This window comes from Budorcas taxicolor, chromosome 1 (assembly GCF_023091745.1).
Source record: "Budorcas taxicolor isolate Tak-1 chromosome 1, Takin1.1, whole genome shotgun sequence".
NCBI classification, from domain to species: domain Eukaryota; kingdom Metazoa; phylum Chordata; class Mammalia; order Artiodactyla; family Bovidae; genus Budorcas; species Budorcas taxicolor.
In genome coordinates this window covers 134874325-134888235 of record NC_068910.1, presented here as the reverse complement: position 1 = coordinate 134888235, position 13911 = coordinate 134874325, and the positions used below count along the sequence as shown (strand labels likewise).

The window sequence follows — 13911 nt, the reverse complement described above, 5'->3', positions numbered from 1 at the left end:
CATGTGCTGCAGAGATTAAAATACTCATTGGAGTTTATTGCAGATTTAGCAAAAGCAGTTGGAATAGAGTAAGACTGAAAACAAAGAACCCAGATTGCAGCATAGTAAGTAAACAGGAGATAGTGATTCCACTCATCAGTGCCACCAAACAAGTAAAGTGTGAGGCACCTGTTAATAATGTATTTTATTTAACCCAGTACATCTGAGATACTTTAATAATGTATGATTAATATGAAATTATTAATGAAATATATTTTCTTTGTTACATCTCAGTTCAAATTAGTCATATTTCAAGTACTCAATAAGCATATGTGGATAGCAGCTGCCCAGGGAAAGTTGAGACTGTTCTCTTTGTTGAGAGTAATTCTGAAGAGAGATAGCTAGGAGGAAATGTGAGAATCCTCTAGTCCTTTGCAGTCCATTACCAGCAGCAGAACCCTTTTCAGTGCAGCTTATAAAATATAATAAAAGAAGTATTATATAATAATAAATGAAAAACTTTCATGTTCTCCACCCTGCTTAAGAAATACAGTATCTTGTGACCTGTGTGCCATTCAATTGATTCTGAGATTGTTTTTTCCTCTTCTCCTACAGGTTTTGGTAAGAATAGTCTGAGCCGTAGAGGAAGAGTGATGCCTGGGAAGAGACGTCCTTATGGAGTTATCACTGGCCTTGCAGCTAGGAAAGCAACTGGAATTCGAAAAGGAATTAGTCCTATGAATCGACCACCTCTAAGTGACAAGGTAGGATGACAGTTAATCCTGAATCAGAAACTCTGGGACAAATGAATCTGTATTCAAAACAGGACATGACTGAAGTGACTTAGCAGCAGCAGCAGTTGGGGCTTATATAAAAAATTTAATAATTATATAAAAATTTAATAAAATTTCATAGACGTAGGAAACAAACTTTCAGTTACCAAAGGGAATGGGGGGAGGAGGGATGAATTAGTATGGGATTAACAGATACGAGCTACTATACATAAAATGGATAAGCAACAAAGATTTACTGTATATCACAGGAAACTATATTCAGTATCTTATAATAAAAAGTAATCTGAAAATATATATATATTTACAACTAAATTATTTTGCTGTACACCTGAAACTAATGCAATATGTAAATCAACTATATTTCAACTAAGGAAAAAAAAAGAAACTTTTATTTGTACTAATATTTTTGTGAATGAGCTTGAGAGAACATTTTATTTGAATATTTTGTTTTTTTAATGTAGTACTTTGGGGCTTATATTGGAGAAGGCAATGGCACCCTACTCCAGTACTCTTGCCTGGAAAATCTCACGGACGGAGGAGCCTGGAAGGCTGCAGTCCATGGGGTCGCTGAGGGTCAGACACAACTGAGCGACTTCACTTTCACTTTTCACTTTCACGCATTGGAGAAGGAAATGGCAACCCACTCCAGTATCCTTGCCTGGAGAATCCCAGGGACGGGGGAGCCTGGTGGGCTGCCGTCTATGGGGTTGCACAGAGTCGGACACGACTGAAGTACTTAGCAGCAGCAGCAGTTGGGGCTTATATAAAAAATTTAATAATTAAATAAAAATGATTGTCATTCATGAAGAATAGCTAAACTTCCACATTATCAAATATGAACTTTTTTTTATAGGTTCTTGACTTTCCTTGTGCACGTGCCCCCGTGTGTGTATACAGTTTTTAACAGATGTGTATCGGCAGTTTTTAATAGGTTATTGATGTATAATTTTATACTATAAAATTAATTTAAGTGTACAGTTCAGTGAATTTTAGAAAATTTAGAGTTGAACAATCATCACAATAATTAATTTTAGAAAAACATTTCTATCACTCTAAAGAGAAATCTCATGTCCATTCACAGTCATACCCCATCATATGCCCCCAAGCAAACACTAATCTACTTGCTGTAAATATATTATAAATTTGCCTTTCCCACACATTTCATATACAGGCATACCTTGTTTTATTACACTTCACTTTATTATGCTTCACAGATACTGCGGTTTTTACAAATTGAAGATTTGTGGCAACTCTGCATTGAGCAAGTCAGTTGGTGCCTTATTTTCAACAGCCTTTGCTCGGTTTCTGTCTCTGTGTCACATTTTGGTGATTCTCACAATATTTTAAACTCTTTCATCATTGTATTTGTTATGGTGATCCGTAATTTTTGATGGTACTATTGAAAAAAGATCAAAACTCACAGAAGATGAAGATGATGGTTAGCATTTTTTTAGCATAAAGTATTTTTAAAGTAAGGTATGTACATTCTTTTTTTAGGGATAATACTGTGGCACACTTAAAGACTACATTATAGTGTAAATATAATTTTTATATGTACTGGGAAACCAAAAATTCTTGTGACTAAGTTTATTGTGGTATTTATTTTACTGCAGTGGTCTGGAACAAAATCCCCAGTAACTCCAAGGTATCCCTATAAATGGAATCATACAGTAGTAGGTGGGCTGGCAGTTAGCTGTGTACTTTTGAGGTTTATCATGTTGTAGCAAGTCTCAGTACTTTATCTCTTTTTATTATTGAATAATATTCCATCATATGGATATTCTGTGTTTTGTTTATCCATTCACCAGTTGTTGGACAACATTTTCATTGTTTTCATTATTTTGGGTATTGTAAATAATGTTGCTTACATCCCTGTAAGTATGTAGGGACACAGGTTTTCATTTCTCTTGGGTGGATAACTGTTTGCTCTAGTTTATATTTTTAATTAGAGTTATATTTATTTACCCACTGTAAATTAACTACTTTTCAAATCTTAATTGACCTTTTATTTACATCTCAATGGAGTAAATTTTGAATTGGCTAAATAAAGCATTACTTAAAATAGTTTCACACATGGTTTTTCTTTAATTTCTTATATTTAGTAAGTCTGAGCCACCAAGGAATTTAATGTTCTACTCTTCTGTTTTTTAACCTGTTTGGTTTCTCTGATTATGAAAGTAATGCATATTTTAATTTAAAAATTCAGGACATGAATCATTTCTTAAAATATCTTAAGAATGTATTCTGGTTAACCACAACTCTCTTTACACCTTAACTTTTCAGTTCTGCTATCACCAACAGCTGTCTCTAAAACTTTATCACAGAACTTGCTCCAGTAGAAATTTTAGATTACAACATGTGGTATAGTCTTTTGAGTTGTTTAAAAGTAGTAAAAATTGAAAGTGTTAAATTATAGAATACTTACAAGCTCTATAAATTATAGAATAATGTACTGAATGGTAAGATATTTTTATTCAAAGACTGAATGATTTTAGAAAAGGTATGGTTTGAAATTTTCTGTTTCTTAACCTTTCTCTCAACCTGAATGTAGATTAATATCTGAATAGGAATGACTATAGTACTTGTGAAGCAGATCATTTTCTAGCAATTTACAAAATTTCTTTTTACCTATAAATAACTTATACCATCCTTTTATAGTCATTAAATGAATTACCCAAATACTTTAATATACTTTGAAATTTTATACCTTAAAAAAAATTCCTGACCGTAATTAGACATTTTGTTACTTTATCTCTTCCTTTCCACAGTTTATATGAAATAGTAAGGTTTTATTTCAATAAAAATGTACATTTTCTTACAGATTAAGTGAATTAGTAAGTGGGATGTGCTATGACTAGCAAATGACTGTGCTATGAGGGGAATGAACATCTCTAAGAATGAATTTTTTTCTTTTGTTTAGAGAAAGCTTTAAGTATCTGCCAAGTGAAAGTTCTTAAGGAATTTTTCGACTGGAATTTATTACCTTGTCAGTGTCAGTTCTATAACATTTTCCTTTTAGATTCACAATTTCCTAAAACTGAGGGTATGCTATGTTTTGTAGAACTTTTAACTGGACTGTAATAGTACTAAACTATTTAGTACTTCTGTAAACTTAAAAAAATAACTGCACAATTAGTAGTTATTTTCTGCTAATGGGTAGTTTTGATCATTTGTCTGATTTTGATAGTTTATAAATACCTTATCTTCATACTGTGGAATTCAACAGTAAAATAGGAATAAATGTTAATGTGCAAGACAGTGTGGATACATCTCAAAACATCATGCTGAGCAGAAGAATTCAAACACAAGATACTGTGTACTATGATCCTGTTTCTTTGAAGTTGTATAAAAGGCTGAACTAACTATAGTGACAGATCAGTCATTGCCTGGTGTTAGAGTCATGTGAGGGAAGGAAATTGCAGGGGGCATAAGGAAACATTTAAGGTTAAGGGTACTGTTTTATATCTTGGTTATGAAGTGATTACATGACTACATGTAGTTACCCAAATTCATCAAACTGTACACTTAAAATTTTATTACTTTAATACTTAAGTAATAAAATACTACTTTAATAGAACAACATTTAAATAGACTACCTTAATTTCTTTCCCTCAAGGAATAATTTTTTATATCAGAATTCTTTAGAGAAAACTTACTGCTTTGTAAACACTTTTGTACACATATACAAACCTTAGATTCATGAACACAAATTCCCAATACATTATTGGACTGTTGACAGTTCTTGACCATGTATTCATCATTTAATTCATGTTGACTGAATACTCAGTATGTCCTAGATGCAAGGGATTCTGTATTAAAATCCCTGTCCTCATGGAGAACTCAAATAAATATTAAATAATTTATCACACAGATAACTAAATGATTATAATATGGCAGGTATTTTGAAGGAAAATGACATGTGACAGTAATATTATAGAAGGAACTTTTACATTTACCTATTAAATGGTCTTTGGTGTTTTTATTAAAGACAAAATATTAAGCTCAGAATGGGCTATCATTAGTCTGATTTCATAGCATTTCTTATGTATGGTTGATATTCTTTATTCCTGCTTTTACATTTACTTCTTTTCTAAATATTCATGAAAATGAAGATTATTGTAATTTCTGTGTTTTTTAATCTGTATCTTTGGGATACTTCTCATATTTTTAAAATACAAGGGAATCTAGATTAAGTAAAAGATACAGTTCATATTGTCAAAGACTTTTGAAAAGCCTTCATGGAAAATATGGAAGCCTGAATTAGGCTTTAATGATGGACTGAATTTATGTGGAGAGAGAAAAAATGGACATTTCATGTGCTAATATTCTGTGACATTGAGTTTTTTTAATTTCTATTTTTCTACTCAGGTTTCTTTGCTACCACAACCTCCCTTTTTTCCTTCTCACACGTTTTGGAAATTAGCTCTCTTTTTTTTAAAACTATTTGTATTGATATATAGTTAATTTATAATATATTAATTTCAGGTGTAGCAGGTGATTCAGATATATGTTTTCAGATTATTTTTCATTATAGGTTATTATAAGATATTGACTATAATTCCTTGTGCCATACAGTAGATCCATGTTTCTTATCTTTTTTATATATTGTAGTGTGTATATATTAATCCCAAACTCTTCATTTATCTCTCTTCCCCTTACTTGCTATCCATTTGATAACCATAAGTTTGTTTTCTATGTCTGTGAGCCCATTTCTGTTTTGTAAATAAGTTCATATATATCATTTTTGTATATTCCACATATAAATGATACCATATATTTGTCTTTCTCTGATTTACATCACATAATACGTTTTAAATCTTTCAAGGATTCTAAATTGTTCATTTTATTTAGCATGGAATGCAGTGTTTGTATTTGGCCTATGTCCACCTTTAAACCTACATTCCACACCATTATCTTCACCCCCTCCTCTCTACCATAAACATACCTCGACATTCCAAGAATCTAAAGTCATAGTTGCCTCTTTCATATCTCCTTTCTCTTTGTGCATATGCAAATCTCTCTCTGTGTTATAATGTTATTACTGTACTTCACATATCCTCCTATTACATAACTTACCACAGTATATTATAATTACCCATTAATATGCATCTGTCTCTTAGACTAGATTACTTGAAGATGAGGACTATACTTAGATATCTTTGTATATCTGACTAATATTATACTTCTCCCATTATAGATACCTGATAGATATTTGTTGAATGCCCTCAAGAGACAGAGCTGCTCTAAACATTTTGTAACTTGTCAAATTCTTTATATAATGGAATTCTCAACTTGAGTTTAAGCTGTGCCCACTGCAGGAATTCAGTCTTTAGTTGTTAAGATAGATTTCAGAGAAACCTATTTGCAAGGGGTCTAAGAGCCTGTTGTGAAACAGCTCAAGTTATGCCTCTGCTGAGTCTGAGTCATGTCCGGAAATTAACCAGTCTTTTTAAACTTGGTGGATGCCCTGACAAGTGACTATTTGCAGGGGTCCTGGGAGGGAGCAAATTAAAAGGAAGACTGACTCTAAATGCTGGAGGGAAAGAGTGATTGTGAGCACACTGTAATACACTTTGTTCCCACAAAAGTCTTTAGACATCTCATAGAAACAAATAGACACCAAACAAAGCTTAAAACACAAATTCAGTAAAAACACTAGAATCATAGAAGCACAAGCCACACTGCTCACGACCCTCTAAGAGAGCAAAAGACAAAGGAGAGATAACATATCTGTTCCACTTCTCCTCTGACCTAAAGGTTAACTTTAGTCCAGTCAAGGTCAAGGAAATCATCAGGGATTGCTTGGCTAGCACAATGGTGCTGCACCTGCATCAGAAATTTGGCTCTCTTACACCTTCACTTGATATCAAAATCATATTTATATGAAAGATTTCCAAATTTTCATTTCAGGCTCTCTTGATTCTTCTCTTGAGTTCCAAAGCCATGTTTCCTCATCACCTGTGTATCCCTCAGAGTATCTCAAACTGAACATAACCAAAACAGAAAAAATTCCTTCTTCTGTTTGAATTCTTCTTTTGTTGCAAGTATTTTAAGTATAATGTGGTTATCTTTTTGGTCACTTAGACTGGAAATATTCAAGTTGTTTTAGCTTCTTTGCCTCTCTGATCTGTACATCTAAGTAGTGGTCAGTCCCTGTCCATTCTGCTTCAGAAATGTTTATACATAGTAGGTTATAGAGCATGAAGCAATCTAATTAACATAGTTTCTTGCTTTCTAAAAGAATATAGAACGGTATTTTCCAGCATTAAAAAGGAAGGCAAACCTTCTGAGACAAAATGAAGTGCAGAGAAAACCAGTTGCAGCTCTCAAGAGACCTAACCAGTTAAATAGAAAGTAAGTACTCAAATATAAGACAGTATTATGTTATCCTTCATAAATAAAGGTGGACTTCTTATACTGAGAGTTCAAAGCAATGAATTTGCAGTGATGTTGTAGTTGTCTGGTCATTTTCGAGACAGATACTTGGTATGTCTGTTTGAACCCTCAGTATGGAAGCATTTAGTTACAGCTTCCTTATTTCTTAGAACCAGTGTTATTGATGAATTTAACTAATTATAGACTTCTTAAGAAAAACATCACTCTGTTTCTTTGTTTCTCTTGACATATAGAAAAAAACTGCAAAAGATGATTGTTTTGGTAAAAACACCTCAGCCAGTATTATTCACAATTTTGAAAGCTGAATTTGTTACATAGTCTCAGTGGCTCTTAACAGAATAGTGTATGTTATTTGTGGGAAAAGCAAACCTGAAAGGATTTTTCATGAATACTTCTTAAGCTTAAATTATTTATTTGTCTATGTCCAGTCTTAGTTGTAGCATGCAAGATCACTCATTGATTGTGGTGGGTGGGCTTCTCTCTAGTTGTGGCATGTGGGTTCGGTAGTTGTGGTGTACAGGCTTAGTTACCATGGAGTATGTGGATCTTAGTTCTTTGATCAGGGATTGAACCTGTGTCCCCTGCATTGAAAGGTGGATTCTCAACCGCTGGACCACCAGGGAAGTCCCTAGCTGAAATTATTTTGATATTAAATTAAAAAGGGTATGTCCTGTGATTCCACTCCTGCGAGGTCCCCAGAGCAGTTAGATTCACAGAGACAGGCAGCGGAGGAGTGGGGGCCAGGGGCTGGGCGGAGGTGGGCAGTGAGTTGGAAGGGGAACAGGTTTAGTCTGTGAAGGTGAATGTTTCTGGAAATGGTGGTGGTGGTGGTATGACCACGTGAATGCACTGAATGCCACCGAACTGGCCGAAGCGGTAAACTTTACATGTATTTTACCAATTAAGGATATTTAAAATGTTAAAAAGACAGTTGTTTAAAATGTGACCTACTATTATGGTACCTCTGCCTTATTGACTATGCCAAAGCCTTTGACTGTGTGGATCACAACAAACTGTGGAAAGTTCTTAAATAGATGGGAATACCACACCATGTGACCTGCCTCCTGAGAAATCTATATGCAGGTCAAGAAGCAACAGTTAGAACTGGACATGGAACGGCAAACTGGTTCCAAATCAGGAAAGGAGTACGTCAAGGCTGTGTATTATCACCCTGTTTATTTAATTTATATGCTGAATACATCATGCAGAATCCCAGGCTGGATGAAGCACAAGCTGGAATCAAGATTGCTGGGAGAAATATCAATAACCTCAGATATGCAGATGAAACCACCTTTATGGCAGAAAGTGAGGAAGAACTAAAGAGCCTCTTGATGAAAGTGCAGAGAGAGTGAAAAAGTTGGCTTAAAACTCAGCATTCAGAAAACTAAGATTATGGCATCTGGTCTCATCACTTCATGGCAAATAGATGAGGAAACAATGGAAACAGTGACAGACTTTATTTTTGGGGGCTCCAAAATCAGGGCAGATGGTGACTGCAGCCATGAAATTAAAAGATGCTTGCTCCTTGGAAGAAAAGCTATGACCAACCTAGACAGCATATTAAAAAACGAGAGACATTACTTTGCCAACAAAGTTCTGTCTAGTCAAAGCTATGGTTTTTCCAGTAGTCATGTATGGATGTGAGAGTTGGACTATAAAGAAAGCTGAGTGAAGAAGAATTGATGGTTTTGAGCTGTGGTGTTGGAGAAGACTCTTGAGAGTCCCTTGAAAAGCAAAGAGATCCAACCAGTCCATCCTACAGGAAATCAGTCCTGAATATTCATTGGAAGAACTGATGCTGAGGCTGAAACTCCAGTACTTTGGCCACCTGATGGGAAGAACTGATTCATTTGAAAAGACCCAATGTTAGGAAGGATCGAAGGCAGGAGGAGAAGGGATCGACAGAGGATGAGATGGTTGGATGGCATCACCGACTTGATGGACATGATTTTGAGTAAACTCTGGGAGTTGGTGATGGACAGGGAAGCCTGGTGTGCTGCAGTCCATGGGGTCGCAAAGAGTTAGACATGACTGAGCGACTGAACTGAACTGATTATGGTACTCTGTTCTCTGTAAGGATAAAGTAGAAGTTGACAAGCTGTGAAGTTTTATTATTTCAGTTTCAAATACCATTTATTCATCTCTTATAAAAGATAATTCAAAGCCAAAAAAAAACCCTGAAATGAAGTTTTTGTATATGTGGAATGGCTATAATTGTAACTTTACTCAACTGTCATCTCTTTGTTTTGAGAATCAATTGGGAGTACTTATTTTTGGAAAACAGGAACTTCTCAAGAATTTGTCAATTACCTGAGCCATTAATGAGTCCTTGTTAATTGAGATGGCTAGGGAAATTATGCATTTGAGCCTCTATAAGGTTGGAGGTAAGATGAGGTGACATGTTAAACATTTATTTATAGAAATAAGCAGATAAGTATGAAAATTTGTCTTTTACCAACTTTCTGTAGAAATTAGAAATTGGTGAAAGTGAAGTCAAACATAATTAAGGTTACAATATTCTATGCAGGAGAGAGTATACAGTGGAACAGTATGAGTTTTTGTGTGATTTATATTAATGTAATATGTATTAAGAGTGAAGGAGAGCAGTGTATATGAGTGAAGGAGAGAGATTTGGAGAATATGTTATATTTCAATATTTTCTCATTGTTTTTTAGCAGTTTGACAGTGAAGTACCTAGGTGTGATTTTCTTTGTACTAATTCTTTTAGACAGTTGAATATTTGTAAGATAAATTAGTTCCAGAATTAACCAGATTGTTATATGATATCTGTAAATCAGATCTCAATAGCTTCATGTAAACAAGAACATAATTGAATCTTTGTGTTTAGTATACCTCAGTATTTTAGCCTATGAATTTAACTATTTTTGCTTATTTTTTCAAGATGTTTCAGAGTTGTTAAGTGGCCGACTTTTCATGGTACATGTGTTTTTTTTGTTGTTGCAGAAATAACATTCCAAATAATTTTACCAGGAGTGGAAATAAATTAAGTCATCAGAAAGACACTCGTCAGGCAACTTTTCTTTTCAGAAGAGGCCTGAAGGTATAAAAAACCCTTGACAGTGTTTTCTTTTTACACAAAGGATCCTGACCATCCACCTTTAGTAGTCATCAATTATAGACATGACCCATGATCAAGGTAGGGTTTGGGTTTAGAATATGGAGAACATGACATTAGATTAATTTTTTCCCCTCTTTTCTCTTTTGTTGTCATCAATGGCAGTATCCTATAAGAATTTAACATGTTATTTAGGAATAATTTTGTTTTTATTACTTATTCTGATACAGGAACCCTAAGAAAGAGGTGTTGTCAGAATAGGCACATGTTCCTCTCCTGCATTCAAACCCACCACACAGGGTTATAAAGTTACAGGGCAGGATAGCTCTTTGGATTCAAATCCTCTGCTTTCTGTGGGATCTACTGCTTTTTTTTTCCCCTTCAGGTTCAGGCCCAGTTGAACTCAGAACAACTGCTAGACGATGTAGTAGCAAAGAGAACTCGTCAGTAAGTTTCAATTTGTTTTTCAAGATGTCATTTCAAAACTCCCAGAATAGTAGTGACCTAAATTACTTTGTGCCGCAGTTTAAAAGAAATTAAATGAGACCCAGAATGAATTAACCATTGAGCCTGAAATAAGTAAATCCTGTTTTGTTTTTGTTGATTTTCCCCAAAAAAACATTTGGCATTTTCATATGTCAGTGTTACACGTTTCAGCAGCAAATGCATTACTCTGTAGTTTTTTTCCTGTTTATTCCATTTTAATGAAATAGCTCTTTATTTTTTTATAATTGCTTTATACAAATGGACCAGTTCAGGGAATAAGTAGAAGAAAATCAGTAGAGCTTTTAGAATATTTATAAATTTTTAAAAACAATACAGTGTTTTCTTCTTATATTGCTTTTTTCCTCCTTACCCCGTGAAGATATTTTAAGAATATGTTTTTGTCTCTTAGAATTGCACTGCAAGTGTAAGTTGTAACATTCCATCAGTATGACCAGAGTTTAAAACTAAATCATTTAAAATTATGGCTACTTCTTAGAAAACAAAGCATATATCACATGATCATGGTTCAGATATGATACCTTCTAGAATGGTCATTATTTTGAGCAGTTGGAGTATAAGAATGGCAACTATTTGAACTTCATGCTGATAGTATTCTTTTGCACTGGAGTTTGAGGATCAACATATAGAACAAAGCACAAGATACTTGATCTGGTAACGATGTAATGTAAATGTCAGATTTTGACCTATATAAACATAAAAGTAAAGCTGATAGAAAGTGGGTGAAGAGGTGGAGGGAAGGAACTAGAAATACTATTATCCTTTCTTACAAAGTGGGTAGGGGAAAATGTCAAGAGATACTGCTGGAGAAAGAAATTCAAATGTATTTATAAAATTAATAAAAGTAAAATAGTGATACAGCCATCAAAATGTTTCAAAGTAGGAAGAGAAACTAGATAGTGTGATGAGCTGAATCCTATGATAGCAAGATATTACCTAAGTATCTTGTTTAGTGAACTGGATTTAACTAACAAGCAGAAAATCAGGAAGTTAAAAGTGCTGCCTCTGGGGAACAGGAAGGGAGAACAGTGGAGTAAAGGATTGTTGCTTTTTACTAGAAGCTTTGCTGAATTATTTGATTTTTTTATGTGCATATATCTGTTACATGGAAAAATATTTATAAATTAAAGCATCCAGTTCTTATAACCAATATGCTGATTAATTATATCATGTTGGGGCTCAGGTATCTATAATTTCTGAAAACTTAGAAAAAGTAATGGCTACTTTAAAATGTATGTTTTATGTAGAACACACAGTAGGATTTATAAACATTCATTTTAATGAAATTTTTGGTTTTTTGAAACTAGATGGCGAACTTCCACCACAAATGGAGGAATTTTGACTGTATCCATTGATAATCCAGGAGCGGTGCAGTGCCCAGTGTAAGTCTTTTTTTTCTTTTTGGAAAAAATTACAATCTCTCAGTATGTAAGAGAACAGAAAAATATTTGACTCTGCTCAAGAGTATGATGTCCAAGTTAGGATAAACTGAGACAAGGAAACAATACAAAGTGGAAATTAATATAAAGTTAAAAGTAGAGACTTCCTTGGTGGTTCAGTGGTTAGGACTCAGTACTTTGAGTGCTGTGGCCCAGATTCAATCCCTGATTGGACAAGGCACTAGGATTCCACAAGCCACACAGCATGGCCAAAGCAAGTAAGCAGACAAATAAGCCAAAAACAACTGAAAAAGTTACATGTTTTGGACTTCATTACATACACATCAGCCTTTTTTTTAAAGACTTCATAGTATATTCTTTTATTTTTGTTGTTTAGTCGCTAATTCATGTCTGTGACCCTATGAACTATAGCCTCCAGGCTTCTCTGTCCATGGAATTTCCCAGGCAGGAATACTGGAGTGGGTTGCTATTTCCTTCTCCATGGGATCTTCTTGACCCAGGGATCAAACCCAAGTCTCCAGCATTGGCAGGCGGATTCTTTACTACTGAGCCACCAGGGAAGCCCATTCTTTAATTTAAATGACCTTAATTAACTTCACCATTCCATTATATTTATTGTATTATAAACTTTCTAGGTTGAAGCTAGAAGTGATATTGCCTGGGGTAGGGGGTGAGCTGAACCCTGATTTCACAGGCAAGATGTGAGATTGTAGCACTCTCATGGTCAAAATTACAGTCAAAATTCCTCCATTTGTGTTGGAGATTGGGCTGGAGGTAAAGGATCCATTTCAAGAAAGTTCTAAAACCATATTATCAAATTCAACCTGATAATTGACCTAGCCGTGGAAAAACCTCATTGGATCCTCACTAGACCACACTGTAACTCTCACTCTTAAATTTTTCCCATCAAAAAGTATCAGGAATGAAAATCTACGTTGTGTACTTAGAACTGAAAGAAAGTCCTGTATCAGCCAGTGGTCTAGCAGATTGGCTAATTTCTTGGAATTTCATGCAGATGTACTCAAGCTGACACAGCAGAGGAAAATGTATGTGTCGATGTGTGTGACCCATTAGTAGGTTATGAAATCAGTTATGTGAATTGTGATGAACATATTTTAAAAATAATAAATTTTTTTAAAAATTCCTAGGTTTACAGAGTTTTTGTTTTACCTATACATCCATTTTAATAATTGAGATGAAAACATCAGATGAGTCTGTTAAGATTTTAGAGGTTGCTTTATTTTAGTTGAAGGTTAAGACTTGGAAATGACCAGTTATTCCAAACTGTTGAAAAGTTTGTAGTTTTACTTACAGAGGTATTCTGTGAGCAATTTATAAATTTTAGTCTCTAGATTAGTCTGTCAAGAACCAAGTATTTTTTTTTTAATTTAGCAAGGTTGCAGGATACAAGATTAATACCTGTTTCTATATACTAATAATGAAATATCAGAAAGAGAACATAAAAAAGAAAACTGATTTAAAATTGTATTTACAAAATGCCTAGGAATAAACTTAACCAAGGAGGTGAAGGACTTGTGTGTTGAAAACTGCAAGTCATTGATGAAGGAAATTTTAGATGATTCAAAGAAACGGAAAGATAATCCCATGCTCTTGGATTGGGAGAATTAATATCATAAAAATGACCATATTACTGAGTTATCTGTAGAGTTAACGCAATCCCTATCAAAATACCCAGGACATTTTTCACAGAACTAGAGCAGATAAAATTTACATGGAACCCCAGGTGACCCCCAAATTACCC

At 34.3% G+C, this 13911-nt stretch overlaps 1 protein-coding gene across 1 annotated transcript in view; it reads left to right on the top strand.

The window, feature by feature from the left end:
- The window catches only part of FYTTD1 (forty-two-three domain containing 1), a 31389-nt gene that overhangs the window by 12008 nt on the left and 5470 nt on the right, over window positions 1-13911 (top strand). The window contains exons 3-7 of the mRNA XM_052637189.1: window positions 595-743; window positions 7015-7127; window positions 10134-10230; window positions 10631-10692; window positions 12057-12131. Of these exons, the coding sequence (XP_052493149.1) occupies window positions 595-743; window positions 7015-7127; window positions 10134-10230; window positions 10631-10692; window positions 12057-12131 (496 nt within the window). The remainder of the gene's footprint in view (window positions 1-594; window positions 744-7014; window positions 7128-10133; window positions 10231-10630; window positions 10693-12056; window positions 12132-13911) is intronic.